The sequence below is a fragment of the Neoarius graeffei genome, chromosome 25 (genome assembly GCF_027579695.1).
Source record: "Neoarius graeffei isolate fNeoGra1 chromosome 25, fNeoGra1.pri, whole genome shotgun sequence".
NCBI classification, from domain to species: Eukaryota; Metazoa; Chordata; class Actinopteri; order Siluriformes; family Ariidae; genus Neoarius; species Neoarius graeffei.
The window spans coordinates 16848436-16870839 of record NC_083593.1 but is presented as its reverse complement, the minus strand read 5'-3'; the positions used below and the strand labels follow the sequence as shown (position 1 = coordinate 16870839).

The window sequence follows — 22404 nt, the reverse complement described above, 5'->3', positions numbered from 1 at the left end:
GCTGATTATTATTTTCCCTCTGTAATTTATTTAGTTACTTTTAAAATCAATAGCTCCACACAACAGTGTGACCTGGCAGCCAATATTCTCTCAATCTTGCGCTTCTAACGAAGCAAATCTCGCGGCCATGTTTGTTTACAGATTGTCAGTCGCTTGCTGACGTGGAAGTTTTACGTCTCTGACGTGTGATATCACGATGTCTTGACAACATGCAATATTATAACAATATTGCATGCTCATTCTCTATTGGGAAGAGTGGTGTAATATACAGAGGATAAGCGATGTAATATTGCATGCCATCAATAAACTCACTAGAAGGGAACAGAATACGTGTTTTTATTCCGTGGAAAAAGTGGCCTCTATTCGTTCATACTTTTCTCATCTTACATAAATGAAACATCGTTGCTGATCTCATTTCTGCACAGGTTATTGGCACTTGATTGTCATTGATGTGAAGGTCTTACTTTCTTCTACGTGTGTGTGCTCCAGGTAGCGCTGCATCACATCCCTCTCCCAGGGCACTCCTGGTAGGGGACGAAGGATCCTACTTACTAACCCAAGGAGACGAAAGGAGCCACAATGGACGACATCTTCACCCAGTGTAGAGAGGGCAATGCGGTAGCCGTCCGCCTCTGGCTGGACAACACGGAGAACGATCTGAACCAGGGGTATGTTCACTTCTAGAAACATCTGAAGTGCTGCAAGCCGTTAGGGGAAAACCGACTGAATCGTGGAAGTGGCCATAAATTATTATTCAGTATGTAGTTGATCTATTGAGGGCTGCTTTGGAAATCATAATAGACCAGATTTTATAGTTTGTGAAGCTAATAAATTCATCTAGATGCATATTTAACGGAGTCTTTGCTTCAAGCAGACAGGGTTGTTGCTGAAGCTTGTTGCTTGGCGTTCTGCGCGCATTTTTTTTTTTTTTGTTCTTGGTATACTGGGTTTTTTTTGTTTTTGAAAATAAATACAGGTAATATTTTGCTATTGCATGTGTCTTTGCTATGTGTTTCATCTTGGCTTGAATTTGTTTGGTTCTTTACAGTTATATGATACAAATCTGTATCGTATATCCTCCGTGTTGTGTGTGACCTAGTGTGATGGGAATTCTAACGATTCACATTTGGAGAGTTGTTAGTTGAGTGAGTTGGTACTAGATCGCAGTTCACTCTCCCCTGGAGTGTGATGGCGTTGGTCCAGATGTTTCAGAAGAACATTTGATTGCTGGATAATAGCGTGTGCTGAGGTAGCCTGTGCTTTTATAACTGCTCTCACATTCTTTCTCCTAGCAAGTAAACAGCACAAACCTGGCTCTTCAGACAACTTACTGACAGTTAAGTTATTTTTCCACCAAAAGATCACCGGCCTCTTTGGAAACGTGACACGCTGGAAAAAGCCTTAGACACGCTCGAGTAGAGAAATGAAAGCGTGTCCCTATATGGTGTAGAGAGGTGCAGCTCCTCTGACGAAACGACCGAGGCCATGTTGAAATAAGTAGTGATATCATTTTAGGCCCTTCATCCAAGCATATTTGGAGCAGATCCTTTTCATTGTGAATTTAGTTTACTTCATATTTATGCAGACATCTGGGGAAAAGTTCATTCCTGTTTTAGCTTTGCAAGGCTGTTGCCAAATACAACCTTTTTAGAATCTGTGCTAGATCAGGGAAATTGGATATGATTTAAAAAAAAAAAATTTTAAGTGTATGTAATGCCTTATTGTACAACCAAAATAAATTAATTAAAAAGGTGGTGGCGGGGGGAATATTATCAAGCACAAAACTATCGATTAAATTGCGGCATCCGGATCAGCGCTCGAAACTAACGGTGTCCCGACGTCCCGGGGACCATAAAAAATGTCATCGGGACACAAAATTATCATATCTGGGACAATCCCGGGACAATGGAAAAAAATAGATCTAGAAAAAAAGTTCTACATTAATATTATTTACAAAGCCGTAACACACACGTAGACATTCACCTAATTTGTCAATTTTAATTTTAAAACGTTAACAGCGAAAAATACATAGTAGCTACACTTTCGATGCACCTGCATCCGGAGGCTACAGAACAGCGCATTCTGTTCTAGAATCTTCGGCCGGAGTCCGCATTATATGGACTTGGAATGGAATTGCTACTGCACACGCTGCGCCGACTCTTGCCAGAACAAAAATGCTTAAGTGGTTGAAGCGGACCGACCGCGGGGAAGAAACTGAAAGCCCAGACATAACGTCTCCGGGACCTTCAGGATCCAAAGTGCCATCGCCTGGTCTGCAGGCAACGCTAGCAACTGAATGAACTTAATGAACACTGTTAGACACGTTATAAAATACAACAGGAATGATGTGGATGATATTGACGGAAGATACCGTTCAACAGAATAAGTGAGTTTTCTTGGTGTCTTTCTAGTTCAGAAAGTTTAGTCACTCAGCAGCACAACTAGGCTCGGACCTGCCACTATGTTGATGTTGCTAACATTTGCACCCACGTTTCGGCAGCGAAAGTTCATAAAAATGGGTAACGGAAAGTTCATAAAAATGGATAACGGTAATGGATAACGGAAAGTTCATAAAAATGGGTAACGGAAAGTTCATAAAAATGGATAACGGTAATGGATAACGGAAAGTTCATAAAAATGGGTAACGGAAAGTTCATAAAAATGGATAACGGTAATGGATAACGGAAAGTTCATAAAAATGGGTAACGGAAAGTTCATAAAAATGGATAACGGTAATGGATAACGGAAAGTTCATAAAAATGGGTAACGGAAAGTTCATAAAAATGGATAACGGTAATGGATAACGGAAAGTTCATAAAAATGGGTAACGGTAATGGATAACGGAAAGTTCATAAAAATGGGTAACGGAAAGTTCATAAAAATGGATAACGGTAATGGATAACGGAAAGTTCATAAAAATGGATAACGGTAATGGTGAAAATTATAAGTTGGCCTTATAAGTGCCAACAGATATTCAAGGTATAAGTAGATGAAATGAACATAAAAGGGGTCTTATTTTCAACTAAAGTGTACTGCAGATGTAGGGAGTTGAAACATTTTCTGAATGAGCTAGTTGGCCCCTTTAAATAAACGGGTATCTATTCATACAGTGAGATCGCCAAAGTTTAATAAACTGAAAATGCAATAACTCTAATTTTGAAGTAGATGATGTATAGGACATGTGTCGCTTGTGTCTTGTGGCTTATTGTAAAAATGATATAAAGGGTTCAAAATCGCATAGTTACAAATATAATAGTAACTTCATATGATGATATTAACCACTGGTTATTTCAGAGAGGACAAAAATGGGGACACTATTGCTTCCATTCGGGACAGTACAACACAGAATTCGGGACCACTGGGGGACACAAAGAGAAAAAATTAATTTCGAGCCCTGATCCGGATCCCATAAAAAGGCAGCCTTGCCTCGGGGCTATTCTCGCATGACGTCACGGGCCGTTTCAGTTCATCTGACTCTGTGCTTGTTTACTCGCTGAAATTGGATATTGTTAGAATCTTACAAAAATAACGATGGGAAAGCACTGCGTTGTGTCTGGATGTTCAAATCCATATACAGCGGGACATTCGGTTCACGCATTTCCGAGAAATGACACTAATCTAAAGCGACAGTGGGTGAGGTTTGTGCAAACGAAGCAGGCGGATTTCGTGTCACCTACTAATAATAAATCCGATTCATCAAGTGTTCACCACCAGAACGACCGCATGGGAATTATTGGAGCAAAAAAGAAACCCATTGATTTAATAAATAACATTTGATCTGACATTTGGACAGTTCGTCGATTTTCCCCTATTATCACCCGTTTTTTCATAGTTTTACATTAACTGCACTGAATAATTGTACGTGTTTAAAGATTATATTTCCGCATTTATTGAGGTACATGTAAATATTTTCCCTATATTTTGCAGTAGCCAGCTTAGAATAATAATCCACAAACCAGTCTGCGTTTTCAGTTCTCTTTGGCTGATGGTGTGCTATCGGCAGTGAGCGGGACTGTCGTGAACTGGCAGTTTCTCGTCTTGGGGGCTCACGGAGAGAACCATTTACTCTGGAATATCCTTGATCATCATCTGGCGTATAAGAATCCCAATCACTATCAGAATTCTCTCCAAAACGTGATTCCATATCGAGACAGGTCTAACCACCGCTGCTGCTGTGCACATGAGCAGAATTGATACCTGAATTGTTACACGTGTGACGTCACGCACCCCTTCTGGATCTTCCTGTTCAGTCTCGGGAGATTCCGTGAAAATCGGCTAATCTTATTGATTTTCCGTTAATTTATGGCCTTTCGGATCAGCTGTGGTTCGAAAACGCATGGTCAATCAACATAATGATTGTTGCTTTGTACAAAGAAAAAAGTGGTGTTTAGAAGCATTACATACACTTTAGAAATGCAGGAAAGAAGTGTTTTGGTAATGCTCCCAGTGAGGAGTTATAACATGCTAAAATGTCATTGTCTGTGGGTAGCTCACAGGCAAAGGCATGTTTGTAACAGGCAACACTTGTTCGTTCATAGTGTAACCATTGTCACGTGACTAGAGTTGAGAAAATCGTCACATCCGGTGTAGATTGCATCTAGGCATTTCCTGGACACTTCAGACAGTTAGTCAGTGAGACAGTCGTGTAATCAAGCCAATCCTAACGGTCAACTGAAACAGACTGATGAAGAATCGGTCATAAGGCTAGGGTGACCTTTTTTTTTTTTTTTTGAAATTCAGCCACACACATTTTACAGTGACTAATGTAAGGGATGTGTCCCATTACACGTAGTTTCTAGCATTATACTGACTCAGAGAAGTGGGAGGGGGAAGGAAAGCCAGACTGCTCAGGAATGGCAGGGGCGAATAGTTTCCATACTATGAGCTCACTAACCAGAACATTCTGACTTGAGCCATAATACCAGTACGCTCTCCTTCTCTCTCCCTCCGTTTCTTTTTGTCTTGCGTTTTCTGTTGCCCGTTCTTACTCTCTTTCACTCGCTCTTTCTCTACATGTTTTCCTCTTCCAGAAATAGAAAAGCTCCACCCAAGGGATTTGATCATCATTGCTATTCAGTGTTCATTCACTTGTCCACAATGCAGATTATAACAAAACGATTTTGGAACCAATCACAAAACATAACTGAAATTCTCAGCTTTTTGGGGCTGTGTGAGGCATTTGGATGTCACGACCCTAAATTGTTGTAGGAGGGGACAGGAAATGGCAACACGCACACACTAAGGCTGCATAAATGACCAGAGCAGCTTTAAGGTTTCAGTTATAGACTGATCTTATCTCAGAGCAAGCAGTAGTCAGTCTGAGGACTGATTTTGTTTATTTTTACGTGATTGTCTGAAATACTAAAGAGGATTGTTGTGATTTGCATTACAGTGATTGGTTCAAGGTTTTTTTTTTTTTCCCTCCCCATTGACTTCTCGTCTGTGTTTTTTAAATTAGCTCCATGTTTTGTGGTTTGCACGCGGGCGGGGACCTTTCGTCAGCAGACCTCTGTATACCAATGCGCTACTTAAATTGCTTCCAACAAATTTGGTTTAGTCTGTCGAATCACTGAAAAACATGAACAGAACGTCTCCACTTTACTGAAAGGGCACCATTTGTACTGAATTGACAGACTGAGAATAGCATGGCCTTCTCTCACATCCTCTTTTCAATTAAATATAAAATGTGACTCAACCTGATTCAGATGAGTATGCAAGGGTGGACAAATCATAAATTCAGCATACCAGCATACCAGGCAAGAAAAAGCACCATGTTTTGTTTGGTAGGAAATTGACTAGGCTTAAAAAAGTGGTAACTAATATAATAAAATAATAACCAAGTTTGATAGTTGGGTGAATTATTACAGACTTAAGAGAAAATGTTTTTTTTTTTTTTGTTTTTTAGTCTTATCCTCCTCAAAGTTTCTAAAATAGCCATCACACGTTTGTGCCCTTGACAAAAAAGTCAGCAAGTCGCTGGTCGACATTTCAGTGATGAAATTTGCAGGGCTAAAAATGAACTTCAGTGCTCAGTCTCCACTCGGGCCAGTATCCCTGAATTCTTAGTGGTCCAGACCAAAATAAAGTAGCTCTAGTCGAACAGAATCATTTTTAAACCATTTTTACTTGAATAAACACCTCACAGTGTTTAACATATTCCCCTAGAAATGGATTACTCAATATTGTGTAATTCTTGTTTAATGTACATTATTCAAATATTACACTACGTTAGTCATTTAGCTCAGGGTTTCTCAACCACTGGGCCACAAAGCGCCATCTAGTGGGCCGCAAGCTTTTTCCAAGTTCGAAGCCAAATAGTTCAGGATGTCGTAGTGTCCCAAATCCGGTAGCTGGTTTGCCGTACACTTTTCAAGTGGGATGAATACATTTTGTGGGTAAATTAAGAACAACAAGCCTTTATTTTGTCACATTTAATCTGTGCACACGCACAGAACAAAAATACGTTTGTAGGTAAATTTCTATGTTTCTGTGATGGCTGCAGGGAGGATTGAGAATCGAGTGGCTGTGGCGTGTTTACACGGGATACTAAAACTTGTAGTGTCCTAGCAGCCATCGCAAAGACATGTACAAAAAGCCCAGAAATTCCTCCTTACCCGGGCAAAAATTATACAGGGTTTATCTTAGTGTCCTGATCCCTAGATCTTTAACCCAGCCACATATAAAAAGTTATTCATCTCTATGCTCTTCCAAGTTTTCATTTGTGTGTCTGTGTAGAACGATGTCTGCAGCAGCAGTTAGTTTGAGATGTCGGGTAACTCAACGGATGGATCACGATAAGTTGATCAGCAGAGCTGCTGGGGTCATGCATGTACAGATACAAATAATTACAAATACAAAAGACTATATACAATCTTTACAAAAAAAACCCTTAAATCTGTTGTTTATCTGTTACTTATCTTCACATTAAGTTAGTGTGCATAATTATTGTCTTTGTATTTAATTGTGGCTACAATAGGATCAAAATTTACTCTAATAATGTCAGATTTAGCTTGTAAATTATTTTTCTTTCATAGGAAAAATCCTTCTTTGTTAGTGTGTAACAGCGGTCTCAAAAGTAGCCGGTCACCGGCGGCAAATCGCCGGCTATGGCTTGTTATGCCGCCGGCTATTGTCAGTCGAGTCACAAAATTTAATATTAAATATTTCTGACAGCAAAAAAAGTTGTGAACGTAAATTACATCCACTATGTCATGTATGTCCGTTGCCGCGTCAACTGTTTACATCCTCGACACGAGTGCGGCCATTACTGCCGCCTGTGTTGCCAGATTGGGAGGTTTCCCGCCCAATCTGGGCGGTTTTAAGTGCGTTTTGGCGGGTTTTGAACATATTTTGGGCTGTAAAACGTCAGCAGTATCTGGCAACATATTTTTTTACTTAATACAAGAAATTAATGGATGCCAACATTTTTGCCAAAATGGTATTTTATTTTCCATTGTTTAGGCAGCTTCAGCATCATACTGTGAGATTCTGTTCAAATTGTTTTTTTTCTTCTATGAAGCCTGAGCCATTTATTTTATTAGTTTATAATTATTGTTTAATTTAGTCTTCAGGAGAGGCTGCCTGCACACAGCACTAGTATTAATAGTTTTTTTTTTTCTTACATGAAAGCTGAGGCATTTATATTATATTTGAAGGTAACTTCATGTTGTGCTGTGAGGTTCTCTGCACTTTAACTTTTGAACCAACGGGTGCATTTGGATAAGTAAAGCCTATTTTTCTGCATTTTTGTAGTCCTGGTAATCTTTTATATTGGTAAAGTTGTTTATAGGATAATTTCTCAGTGTCTGTTTTTTTTTTTTAATCAATAGTTTTTCAGTAATAACTTAATATTTAACATATCACTCAATTTTAAACAACCCCCGCACCTCCCCCATGGGCTGCCCCCATAAATTTCTGTGGGAAACACTGGCGTGCGTAACAATGCTAAGCAAGCTTAAGCTAGACGATCCGCCTCAAATACCCGTCCCGGGTAAATGTTATCCCAATTTTAGATGGCCTGTTCCAAATCATCCCACCCCATGAAAAATTCGTACTTGCATGCATATATATATATATATATATATATATATATTAGGGCTGTAACAATATGCGTATCGAAATAGCGATACGCAGAGCCACGATCCGTGTCGCGATACAAGAAGGCAGAATCGCGGTACACCCTTTCAAACTTCTCCTCAGCCCAAAAACAGAGGTGCTTCCAAACTTCAATTTATGAATACTTTTTATTTAAATTACATTTTAAACTTACTTAAATTACTTTTATTTTTTATATCTATTAGTAAGTCGTTTTTTCGCCGACCTGCGACAATCTTCTGCAAGTCACGCAACGTCCACACTCGCCACTGGCAGAGCATTCATTTCTTTTAAGCGGTCGCCATTCTGGTTGCGACGCGGGGAGCGAATCTGTAAACAAGCAGCTCATTGGCTGGCTAGGTGTGCCACAAGCCAATCACAATCACTTGACTGGAAAGGCATGCAGTGTTGCCAGATTGGGCATGTTTAGGTGCTTTTTGGCTGGTTTTGAACATACGTTGGGGTGGAAAACGTTAGCAATATCTGGCAACACTGAAGGCATGTCTGCTTGAGCGGAAGCCTTCTGCGGCAGTTACATTTTGACACGCGAGCAATGTTTCACCATAAAAATTCCGTAATTTCCATCTGTTTTCCGCGATCACAGAAAATCATTGGCCCTATGAGAGTGAGACACTGACTACGTTTACATGCACGTCCAAATCGAGCTGCTGTTGGTAATCGAGCAAAGGGTCCCAGCAGGGGTGCCAGAGAAATCCAATCCTACATGCACAAGTGAAATCGGGCTATTGTGCAAGGTGCATTGTGCACCCGAGCCACACGTGGCGCTACACGCCCCATCGTGTTGGTACACTTCCGGTTGTCGTCATGAAGAAGAGCTATAGTGTTGCCAGATACTGCTGACGTTTTCCAGCCCAAAACATGTTCAAAATCCACTAAAATGCACTTAAAACCCCCAATCTGGCAACACAGCCAGTTCCGTGTTCAAGCTGTTAGGCTTGCTAACAGACTATGGCTACAAACTGTCTGGCGCAGACCACTGTTTTGTAAGACAACTTATTTTGCACAATAATATTTTTCTAAAGTCCGTTTTTTGCTTACAAAAAAATATTTTTTTTGCTTACAATTTAACTTGTCTTAATAAACACACAAAAAGTTCAATTGTTTTGTTTTTATTAACATTCTTCAGATGTTGGACACACACACACACACATATATATATATATATATATATATATATATACACACACACACAAATACAATGACTTGTTTATATACACAATTCACAGCTATGCAACAGCTGTACAGATGTATTTGGTGATACAGTAAGTGAGCTAAATTTTAACAGTGCAAACAATGCCACAGAAAGAAAAGATTCATGCCATTGTCATGATGCGTTGTCATGCCGACCGAGGCTGTTGTGTTTCCCGCTTGTGGTCTCGTCACTCGTCACTTCCGGAAGTAGCTCAACAACTAGCTCGATAGGGTATACATGCTCAAAGTAGCTCGGCAGAAATCGCATAAACTAGGTCGCGTAGCTCGATTCCGAGAAATCAAGTTCGGTTCAATTTCAGCCGAATTAAGGTGTATACATGGCATTTTGAACTTCGATTTCAGTCAAGCAACGGCAGAAATTCGCTTCTCTCTATGTGCATGTAAACGTAGTGAGTGAGAGAGCCACCCCCCCCCAAAAAAAAAATCTTAACGGATTTACATGATTTAGAAAAATGACTTTTTCAGAACCGAAAAAAACAGAGCTTCTGGCTCAACAGTAGTATTTTGAGTAATAAAACAGTCTTTGGATATACATTTGTTCATTTTTGCATACATATTACTCATTCTCTGCAGTGGTATGAATTATTTGTTATTAAATAGTTATTGTAAGTAAGTAAATGTTAAGTCAAATTTACTACTTTAAAAATACATTTTAAAAAAAATCGTGGGTGTATCGAATCGTGGGTCAAAAATCGCGATTCGAATCGTGAGTTGGGTGTATCGTTACAGCCCTAATATATCCCTGCATGCTTTGCGTGCATTATGTCTGCCGTTGGCAGACATTTTACCATTTTGCACCCTGCTGTAAATTATTTGTACCCTGCTATTCTCCCAAACTTTGAAGCCCCTGGTGTAAGGATCTAATCCCATCAAGTGGTTTCTATATCCACTTCTTTTGAGTGTACTTGGTTTTAATAACTTGCTTGTTTGCTGTACGCAAACATGGCAGTAAGTTCTTGTGTTAATGGATCAGACTCCACTTTTGGATCATTTGACTAAGGATGCCCTGCATGCATGGTTTGGCTTCTGGCACATCCATACAGTTTTAAATACAATACCTACAATTAAAAACGGTTTGTTTTATTGCATTTATTTAATTCCTGGGCTCCCATCTGTAACAGGGAGTGATGTTGCATCCCATTAATACACTTCACAATAGATTTATTAGAATCTAATAGAATAGCTGAGCCAAAATAACTGGGGATGTTTTTAATGGGCCCCGACTCGTTACAAGTATGAATAGGTGGGCTTTAAAGTTGAAAAGGTTGAGAACCCCCTGATTTAGCTGACATTTTTATTCAAAGTGACTAACAATAAGTGCATGTAGCCAAGAGAATCCAAGAGCGACCAGTGCTGAAGCACTAGTGTTTACAAATAGCCTACAAATACCATCCAATATCTGGAATGATCAGGGGAGTTAAGAAGTTGAAGAAGCTTGGACAAATACATAGACAAGGAATTATTTAAGTATATGTCTGTTGTCCAGAGTCTGACCTCGCTTTTACTACTTGAGCTGATACAAGAGACATCCAGGGCTCGAAATTAACTTTTTTTCTTTGTGTCCCCCAGTGGTCCCGAATTCTGTGTTGTATTGTCCCGAATGGAAGCAATAGTGTCCCCATTTTTTTCCTCTCTGAAATAACCAGTGGTTAATATTATCATATGAAGTTACTATTATATTTGTAACTATGCGATTTTGAACCCTTTATATCATTTTTACAATAAGTCACAAAACACAAGTGACACATGTCCTATACATCATCTACTTCAAAATTACAGTTATTGCATTTTCAGTTTATTAAACTTTGGCGATCTCACTGTATGAACAGATACCCGTTTATTTAAAGGGGCCAACTAGCTCATTCAGAAAATGTTTCAACTCCCTACATCTGCAGTACACTTTAGCTGAAAATAAGACCCCTTTTATGTTCATTTCATCTACTTATACCTTGAATATCTGTTGGCACTTATAAGGCCAACTTATCATTTTCACCATTACCGTTATCCATTTTTATGTAATATACCTGTTGCCCCATTCAGAGATGTTTTGAAAGCCATCAGCCATAACATCAATGGATGAAATGCACACCCATGTTGCAAGCAGTACAATAGAAGGTTTGACCCAAAAAACGAAATATTTTAATCCAGTCTACAGTGTAAAATAAAGGAAAAACGCCATCCAATCATATCGAGGTACCACCTCAAAATGATTGGATACTGACACGTCAATCAGACTGAAGCCCGCGACCAGCCCGTCCCTTGTGTGTGTGTGTGTGTGTGTGTGTGAGAGAGCGAGCAGAGTGTCACACAGAGCGCAGGATTCTCTCAGTGCGCTCCTTCCAAACAACGGGGATTTACACGAAAACGGAAGGAGATATTCACAAAATTCTTTCACAGTGAGCGCCATAAGGCTCTCCTGAACACACGGATGTAATTTTTTTTGTCTGTAGTGTAAAAAATGAGGTCACTAGAGCGAGTTAAAAACGAGTGACTTTTCTGCCACGTTTATAATGAGAGTCTATGGGGCTGCGCGGCTGTGCTCTCGTTACTTTCAGGCTTCTCATTCAAAAACAGTAAATCCTATCGCTCAGGTAGACACATTGTGTGAATCAGGACAAGTGTGGCTACTACTTTTGAGAAAATTGTGTGTGTGGAGTGAAAATTGGGGCTGAAAACACAGTTTAAATGAGAAAGTTTGAGCTATTTTTCCAAGCTCTCTACACTCTAACTTAACGAGCTCCACTGGTGTGTAACGCAATAGACACCCATTATAAAGCCGGACTTTCTCAGGCTTTATGAGGGGGAGGAGAGGTGGAGACGCGGGGGGTGGGAGTGTTTCTTTTCAAAATATGGCTTGCGGGAACCGTTATTCCAAAATCTTGTACTGCACCTTTAATGTAGAACTTTTTTTCTAGATCTATTTTTTTCCATTGTCCCGGGATTGTCCCAGATATGATAATTTTGTGTCCCGATGACATTTTTTATGGTCCCCGGGACATCGGGACACCGTTAGTTTCGAGCGCTGGAGACATCACGGTACAGTACGCTGCTAGAGTTCTATTAGACTAGAGCTCGGGGCTTATGGTTAATATGGTTATGGTATTTGGCAGACGCTTTTGTCCAAATTGACTTAGAATATATAAACACTACATTATTAGTAATTCAATACAGTAATACAGTCGCTCTACTCTGACACAGTCGACCTTCCAGGTGACAGCTGCTGCATGACTGCAGGATTTTATTTTATTTTTTTCCTTTCTGGCTAGGCTCAACCTCGGTCTTTAAGCAAACAAACTCGCCCTCTCTTTTACACACAATTTTGCCAGTTTTATCACGGTGTAGATAATTGTATGCCTCGGTACTTTTGTACTGTAGGTCATAGTTTGGGGAAAGTTGTGGATGTCGTGGAGCGATCTGAAAACTCACGAGCGGCTTTGAATTTTGCACTTTAGAATGAAACTTTTACTAGAATTCACGAACTTCGAGTTGAGGAAGCGAAAGCAAAGAAAATAAAGGTACTCCAAGGAAGGAACATTTTTATTGTAACTTTTTTTTTTTTTCCCCCATCCTTCTCAAATTGTAAGGTGACCAGACCTCAACTTTTAGTGGCTCTGGTCAATTGTTAATCGGCACTGGGAACTGTGCGACTGCCAAGTTTCAACCCTGAATTTAGTATACTGTCCTCATATCATATTAACAAAATCTTTCCCGTTTCACAAGGCACATCAGGTGGCGCCGATCTCCATTTCTGTACCCTTCGGCCTCTCACTTATTACATAGCTAGGGTTACAGTGGGAGGCCAGTCCTCTGGTAACCGTGAGAGTTTGAGTCCCTACTTGCATCTGTATTGCGGTGTGCCTCACCAGATGGCAGTAGGTACCATTTTTATGATGGTTTTTGGTATGACCCAACCGCGAGTAGAACTCCGGGCCGAGAAGTGGACACACTAACAGCTAAACCTCACATCACACCTGCAGCATATTACTCAAGTCTGACTGGCGTCTTGATTTTCTGTCATTGTTTAACTGTGAGATGACTGGCGTGTTGTACTAGCAGGAGAGTTGTCCAGCTTTTTTCATTTTGCTTGGTTTTATCAATGTTACCACACATCTACATGTTACTGATTCCAGGCCTTTCCCCAGAAAAAAATATCAGAGCGGTGCTACTGATGCGGAGCACAGCCTGTAAGGCCTGGCCCGGAGGGCCCAGAAGGCTGAAGGGGGGGGTCCAGGGGCATCCTCACCCGGAAAATTTTGAAATTCAAGACGACAAATGGTGCATTCTGATATTTATTTATTTATTTATTTTAAACCACCTTGTCAAATATGCAAGGGGCAAAATTTAAGACAAAATTAGATTTGAAATGAAAACACTTCATGGCACACCTTCGTTTTCCAATTCCAGGATGCCAGGAACAGACTCGAGATCAAATTATGCAACAGCGCCATCTAGTCACTAGCACTGAGAACATGCACTACGTTCAGACTGCAACCTGAAACGACCCATATCCGATTTGTTGTGAAATCCGATTTTTTTGTTAGGCCGTTCACATTACCAATTATATGAGACTTGTATGCGATCTCCAATATGAACGGAAAACGACCCAAAAGTGTCCCGCATGCGCAAATTGACACGTAATAAGCACATCTACGTAATACGTAAACAAAAAAAAAGCGCACTCTTCATGTTTAATGATTTATTTTTTGTTTGTTTATCTGGTTAGTGTTAAAGTGTGAGGTCTCGTGTGTGTTTTTGTTTCTGAACTGAAATGAAAACATGTAGCCTGGTAACGAGGGTTGACTCCTAAATGTCTCTCTAATTTCTATACAAGTTGCATGACATGTTACTAGGAAGTAATGGATTTTTAAACTCTATATAGTGCACTCGAGCTTCAGTAGGCAGTCATTTGGGATACGGCCGCTGTATTACCAAACTCTTAATTCAGGCTTAATAATTTGCACATGTTTATTTCATCATATTAATAAACTTTTTCTACATTTTTATAAATATTTATTTAGATTGTTTATAGCCAGCTGAATTCTGCAACTTCTCTCAGCGCTGGCTCAAGGTGCAGAAACACCAGTGCAGTTTGCGATGGAGATGAGGCGAGACCTGGCGATGTGGTTTTTGTGGCGGCGGCGGAACTCGCACAATAATCTGATTAATGTGGGCAGCAGACTAATGAGACCGAAGGTGTCAAATTACTGGAAATTTCCAGAACAATCTTATCTTGTAATACAGGATGGTTTAAGTTATAAATCAGTTATAGAAACTGTTTTATTTAATCAGGCTAACAGATAAACATCCAGGTCCCTACCAAATCCACCATTAGCTTGATCAATTCTATAAAAGTCTATTTAAATTCTGAAAACTGTACAAATGTTGTTTTCCACCAAAGAGGCGGGATTAGCCAACGCAGAATAGTGATGTTTGTCTCTTGTTGATGACGTGTAGGCAGGGCTCGAAATTAACTTTTTTTCTTTGTGTCCCCCAGTGGTCCCGAATTCTGTGTTGTATTGTCCCGAATGGAAGCAATAGTGTCCCCATTTTTTTCCTCTCTGAAATAACCAGTGGTTAATATTATCATATGAAGTTACTATTATATTTGTAACTATGCGATTTTGAACCTTTTATATCATTTTTACAATAAGTCACAAGACACAAGCGACACATGTCCAATACATCATCTACTTCAAAATTACAGTTATTGCATTTTCAGTTTATTAAACTTTGGCGATCTCACTGTATGAATAGATACCCGTTTATTTAAAGGGGCCAACTAGCTCATTCAGAAAATGTTTCAACTCCCTACATCTGCAGTACACTTTAGTTGAAAATAAGACCCCTTTTATGTTCATTTCATCTACTTATACCTTGAATATCTGTTGGCATTTATAAGGCCAACTTATAATTTTCACCATTACCGTTATCCATTTTATGAACTTTCCGTTATCCATTTTATCCATTTTTTCCGTTATCCAGCCACATCATTCCTGTTGTATTTTATAACGTGTCTAACAGTGTTCATTAAGTTCATTCAGTTGCTAGCGTTGCCTGCAGACCAGGCGATGACACTTTGGATCCTGAAGGTCCCGGAGACGTTATGTCTGGGCTTTCAGTTTCTTCCCCGCGGTCGGTCCACTTCAACCACTTAAGCATTTTTGTTCTGGCAAGAGTCGGCGCAGCGTGTGCGGTAGCAATTCCATTCCAAGTCCATATAATGCGGACTCCGGCCGAAGATTCTAGAACAGAATGCGCTGCTCTGTAGCCTACTGATGCAGGTGCATCGAAAGTGTAGCTACTATGTAATTTTCGCTGTTAACGTTTTAAAATTAAAATTGACAAATTAGGTGAATGTCTACGTATGTGTTACGGCTTTGTAAATAATATTAATGTAGAACTTTTTTTCTAGATCTATTTTTTTCCATTGTCCTGGGATTGTCCCAGATATAATAATTTTGTGTCCCGATGACATTTTTTATGGTCCCCGGGACGTCGGGACACCGTTAGTTTCGAGCGCTGCGTGTAGGTCGCATGAATGCGACCTGTCCGGTCAGACTGCAGTCGCATGTGAAAATATCGGATATGCATCGGATTTAGGACCACATATCCAAGCGGCCTGGGTCACGTGAAAAAATCGGATCTGTCTCATTCAGATTGTCAATAACAAATCGGATACAGGTCGCATATGGGCAAAAAAATCGGATATGGGTCGTTTCAGGGTGCAGTCTGAACGTAGTCATGGTTTTATGTGTGGTTGCGATTGACAGTCAGTGCACGCAGCGAAACTCTCTCTTTTTATTTTCACTTCTGGATTCAGTACCAGGATAGTCTAGACCTATATATTACAGTATCTTCCTATTTCTATAGTTATTACTCATTTTCAGAGGGGAATAGGAGATATTTAAGTGCAGAAAGTACTCTGCGTTGTTCAATTCAGGGTTTTTTTTTGTGCGCGCGCGCAAGTGACAGTGTGGCGCTTTGGGGGAAAAGCATGTATCTGCCCTTTGGGGAAAGCCCTGCTGATTCTGAAAAGCCTGAATGTCATCTCATCCGTGCACACGCCAGTGAATCTGCCGAGGGGGGGGAAATGGGCGTCCGCTTCCTGTGCTATAGTTGCAGCATTGAGGTGCATTGCACCACCATGAAGCATGTTGCATTTAAACCGAGCGAATGTTATGAAGTGTTAGTGTTTTGCAAACGTCAATAAAGAGTAGTGTTTGCCAAGACATCTGTGAATAAAAACGAAGAACCCAGACAGGAAATCTGCTTGTAATGGATTATAATACAGGAGGAGGGAATGTTTTTTTTTTTTTTTTTTTGTTCCTCTCGTATGCATGTTTGGCTTTGACTTTTCTGCAAAGCTATAATAATTCCTATCGATCACCCCAAGCTCTATAGATGGTCATTGTAATTTAATGGAATGATGTTAAGATAAAGGCACTATCATTTTCCCACGCATGGCGTTAGATTCTGCTTCCAGCAATCCACCGGTTGCACATTCAGGAAGCTGTTCATCATTGCAGCCAAATAGCAGCAGAAAAAAAAAGTAATACTGGAGAATTATTGAATGGGTTTTTTTTTTTTTTGGTCCCACACCTTTTGGCTGCACTCAGATTATTAGATTGAAGTGAGTCAAATTTTATTTCTAAATCAGATATCCATCCACTTGGTAGTTCAGTTTTAATTTGGCTTTTTGACTTCTAATTTTTTTTTTTTTTGGTTTGTATAATCTCTGTGCATCTGTTGTAATGGTCTTGTACTTGTGCACATGCATGTACTTTTGATTGTCTGTTTCTTATACATGAGGAATCTACAGGTGTCTTGCAAAAGTATTCATCCCCCTTGGTGTTTTGTCGCATTACAAGAGGGAGTTAAAATGGACTTTTGGGCAGTTAGCACCATTTGATTTACATGACATGCCGACCACTTTAAAGGTGCAAATTGTTTTATTGTGATGCAAACAATAAGATGAAAAAACAGAAATCTGGAGTGTGCATAGGTATTCACCCCCGTTCGTATGAAACCCCTAAATAAGAGCTGGTCCAACCAATTCACTTCATAAGTCACATAATTAGTTGATTAAGATCCACCTGTGTGCAATCAGTGTCACATGATCTGTCACATGATGTCTGTATAAATCAACCTGTTCTGGAAGGACCCTGACTCTGCAACACTACTAAGCAAGCAACATGAGAACCAAGGAGTCTCCAAACAGGTCAGAGACAAAGTTGTGGAGAAGTATAGATCAGGGTTGGGTTATAAAAATAAATAAATAAAATAAAAAGTCCCAGGGAGCACCATTAAGTCTATTATAGCAAAATGGAAAAAGTGTCACCACTACAAACCTGACAAGAGAAGGCTGCTCACCAAAACTCACAGACCGGACAAGGAAGGCATTAATCAGAGATGCAACAAAGATACCACAGATAACACTGAAGGAGCTGCAAAGATCCACAGCAGAGATGGGAGTATCTGTCCATAGGACCACTTTAAGCCGTACACTCCACAGAGTGGGGTTTTATGGAAGAGTAGCCAGAAAAAAGTCATTGCTTAAGAAAACATGTTTGGAGTTTGCCCAACAGCATGTGGCAGACTCCCCAAACACATGGAAGAAGACTCTGGTCAAATGAGACTAAAATTGATCTTTTTGGCCATCATGGGAAATGCCATGTGTGGCGCAAACCCAACACCCTGAGAAGACCATTCCTACAGTGAAGCATGGTGGTGGCAGCATCATGCTGTGGGGATATTTTTCATCTGCAGGAACAGGAAAGCTGGTCAGGATTGAAGGAAAGATGGATGGCACTAAATACAGGGCAATTCTGGAGGAAAACCTGTTTGAGTCGGCCAGAGGTTTGAGACTGGGACGAAGGTTCACGTTCCAGCAGGACAATGACCCTAAACATACTGCTAAAGCTACACTGGAGTGGTTTAAAGGGAAATATTTAAATATACAGCTCTTTTTTTAAAATGGAAATAATCGTAGAAGCCTTTGATTGTCTGCTCACACGCTGGATGATCACGGCTTTGACAGCAGCGAGTTTCTGCACGACCAGGCTATTAACCGATCCAATATTTCTTATATATTGTGATCTTTCGTTAGTAACTAGTTCGTAGCACTTACCGTTGGTAAAATGTTCACTGCAGACTCATGTGGTTTTTATTTTCTCGTCGCTTAGATCAGCCTGGTTTATGTTGGACAGCCATTGAGGTTTATGCTCTGTGGACAGTTCCCCTGTTTTTTTTTTTTTTGTTTGTTTGTTTTTTGTCTCCTTGATTGATTATAATTGCTGGAACTCTAATGAACTTAACCTTGTCTCGAATAGGGTTGTGCCTGCATCCAGTTACAGCACAAAGAGTCAGCATAGCGAAGAAACAAAAGGAGCGTAACAACCTCTCGAGCATAGCTTCTATAGTAAATGCGCCCCACTTGAGTTTGTGTATATCCTCCATCATGCCCTACTTCTGATTCAAAGCCTCGTGTATAATTAGCTATGATGTCACGTGCAAACGAAGAATATCTTGGTTTCATTTGTCGTCATCTCCTCACTCATTCAGTTATAAGTTTTGTTATTGAGCAGTGTGGTTTGAAACAGTCCATACAGGTACACAGGATTCACGTGATCTTTCTACTTGAAAGTAAGTGCAGTTGAAGATGGGCCTAATAAACGTACATGATGTCCTTCCTGCAGCAGAAGCGATGTATGAAAATGTTCACAAGGGACCTGTGTGTGTGTGTGTGTGTGTGCGCGAGAGAGAGAGAGAGAGAACAGGGCTAAGTGTTGGCTCCTGACAGTGGTGACTAGTGAGTGTAATGATTAGTCTTTACGGGTCAGCCAAGATCAGATGGACCTTATAGGTTCCAAAATAACAAAAAACCCAAGGTTACCCAAAATGGTCAAAACTGTGATATTATGGGCTTGAACATATTGGGGTCCCATACCTAAAATTTCATGTAGCATTCTCTTTCCGTTTTGAAAATATACCTCATTTTATACATGCCCCATTCTGCTAGGTTGTTGACGTTACGGACACTACATTAAAAGATATAACGGGATAGATCCACTTAAAACACCTCAAAAGCAAATGTTGATGGGGCAACGAACTGTTATGCCATAAAGTGCCCTGTCGAATGTTACAATTGAGTATAGTTACACATATTTGCTGGGTCTTCTAGTTATGTGACACGTTATCAGGGACCCCGATATTAGACAGAGAAACACAAAATTTCACAACACTTTATTAAAGCTCCAATTATTGGGCTCACAAAACATCATTTTATGCATAGTATCGGCTTATTATACTAGTTCCTTAATTAATTGACAGTTGGTTGTCCTTTCCATCAAAGATTACATAGCTTATATACTTGTTGAACAATGTTACACATAACGTTACGGACACTACACAGTGTGTCTTGGGTTATTCCCAAAGTCACAACATGGGACGTGTTTCAGAGAAATGTTTTTAGTACAATTAGTCATGACACACTGCATCTACTACACATTACACCTTAACGAATTATTAAAAAACAAGGGTGACTACTCGAACATTGCATCATGCAGCAGGGCGAAACCTACCGGGTAATACTAGTATATCAATATCAACACAGGATCAACCAGGGCTTTGAACCAGAATTTTTTTCCTATTGGTTCGTTCCGAACAGAAACGGAATTTTAACGTTTCCGGTTTTGGGTTCCACCATTAAATAGACGTTCCTGAACCAGTTAGAACAAAAAAATTTCGTTCCCGGAACGGTTAATTACGTTCCCTGTCAGCTGTTTAACAAATGGCTATAAAATGATGTCTCTGTCTCATCCAGCTTAAGCCAAATGTAGGCTAATTCTATTACAACCTTCATTAAATAAGACAAGAAATAATTCAAAACAATTATTTCAAATGTTGGCGATTTGGATTCTCAGTATGTCTTCCCATCTACACAAACAGAAAAAGTGCCAAAAATGAAAGATAATTCGTTTAGTGCGTTACCAAAGGCTAGTCAGGCCCTATGCATTGATAGGCTAACAGAGGTTAACGTCATTTAATGTTCGCGAGCCTCTCATTAACGTGGACAAATATATTGATATCGTGTTTGAAATTGACGTTTTTGAATAACAATAGATGCAATATTTACCTCTTATTTAAGATGTGGAGACGTGATAGTAGTCCACCCTCCCGCTCTCTCCATTCAGTCAGCGAACGTCACACAGGAAGTGAACCCCAGCAGGTCATAGAAACTTGCGCAGGAGAAGAATGACTTTTTTTTATTTGTAGGCTACGGAAACTTTGAGGAACGAAATAAAAACCGGTATTAACCGGTTACCATTATTTTTAATAAGCGTTTCTGTTCCGGAACATAAAAAATAATAAAGTTTCTGGTTTCGTTTCTGTTCCATGTGAGATAGAAAAAGTTCCTGGTTTTCGTTCCTTGAACCGGTTCAAAGCCCTGGGATCAACACCACATGTTATACATACTTAAACACGCTTTTGGAAAATACTAGTAATTGTAATACCTCTCTAGAGAGGTCACTTATGTGAGCAGCCACCTCTTATGAAAGGCCACATTTGGCTGTCTCACGGATGCATTTGGACCTCTCGTGAACAACCACCTCATTTATAAGGCCACTTTTGGCCGGCAATAGGGGAGGCCACTCAAACGAGGTTCAACTGTACATGAATAGCCGTCTCAAAAACAAAAGTGTTAAAAAGCACATTATGTAAAAAAAATGTTATTAACAAGCCAGGGCTGTATCTTGAATGGTCAAAATATGTCTTGGTAACATCTTGATTATAATAATTTAGTGTTCAAATAGTTGGCCTGTGGGGTCTTACTTCAATCAATTACAACTTTGAGAGAAGAATATGATTAATTTGCGTCATTCTCACATGAAGGTTTCATTTAAATTTGTCAAGAAGTCTCAATTAACTGGCTTTACCAAAATATCAATTTGGCGTTACGGACACTACATATTGCAAATATATCTATTAATATAACAAAGACGTATGAATATGTAACTAGAGCCCTACATGAGGCCAACAGGACCAATGCATGTCATAATCACCAAAAATGGTAAATTCTGCAGCATTCTGTTACAGCAAGACCGTTACGGACCCTACAGAAAACAACGGAAATGACACGCAAAATCTTTGGCATTTGAATTTTGCAAACATATGCCCCCAGCAACAAGGTTTTTGTATCAAATCATATCACATACTACATAAAATGTCTGTATTTAAAGTGTTTATTAAAATGCATTAAATAAGATTTCTCAGGCCATTTTCAACTTTGCAGTGACAAAGAAAACAAATTAGGTTCAGCACCCTCCATTGACAAAACTATTGTGAAAGATTTCATTTTTATCGGAATTCCGTGATTCAGCTGTCAATTTGTTCCTCAAAAATCTGCTGATTTACTAAAACAGTGTTTGACAAATTATTGCCAAGTTTAAGCAGCAATGATGCATTCTGGGGTATTAAATCAAATGAACATGCGTTACATGGTGAAAATGTGCAATATGAAGAGTTTGTCTGATTAAAAAAAAACCTGAAACATGGATTCAGTGGTGGTAAATTATGATCTGGCTTTGAAACGTCATACATTGGCAATGATAGTCTACCATTACAACATATGAAATAGTTTAATAAACATAAATAGAAGGCTGTTACATAGTGTTACATGATCTCAAACAAGTAGGTACATCTGATTTGTGGCTGACCCGTTAGTGTCTACAGGACAGTCCTGTGGCAGAAGTGTGTGTTTTTTTTTTTTTTTTTTTTTGCAAGGTTTTGTTTTTCTCAGCTGGGTTGGGGAAAAAAATTAATTTGATTACAACATTGTAGTGACAGAAAACAAATCTATAAAAGGTTTCGCTGTCTGAGCTTGTGGCTGATGAACAGGATCTTTTGTTACCTAATCTGAGAACACTTCTTGCTTTTTGAAGCAGAATAATTCTACAGAAGTAATTATACTCTGAATAATGAACCAACTGGCTACTTTTTTTCCTCTCCACTGGGGAATTTCCTCTATAGAGGAAAGTGTGGTCCACAGCTCTGAGGCAAGTTGTATTGTCTATTGTA

The 22404-nt window shown here is 39.6% G+C and overlaps 1 protein-coding gene across 1 annotated transcript in view; it reads left to right on the top strand.

Annotated features, from left to right (window-relative positions):
• ilk (integrin-linked kinase) overlaps positions 1–22404 on the top strand; it is an 88813-nt gene that overhangs the window by 21769 nt on the left and 44640 nt on the right. The window contains exon 2 of the mRNA XM_060909667.1: positions 490–668. Coding sequence (XP_060765650.1) covers positions 580–668 — 89 coding nt within the window. The 5' untranslated portion in view covers positions 490–579. The remainder of the gene's footprint in view (positions 1–489; positions 669–22404) is intronic.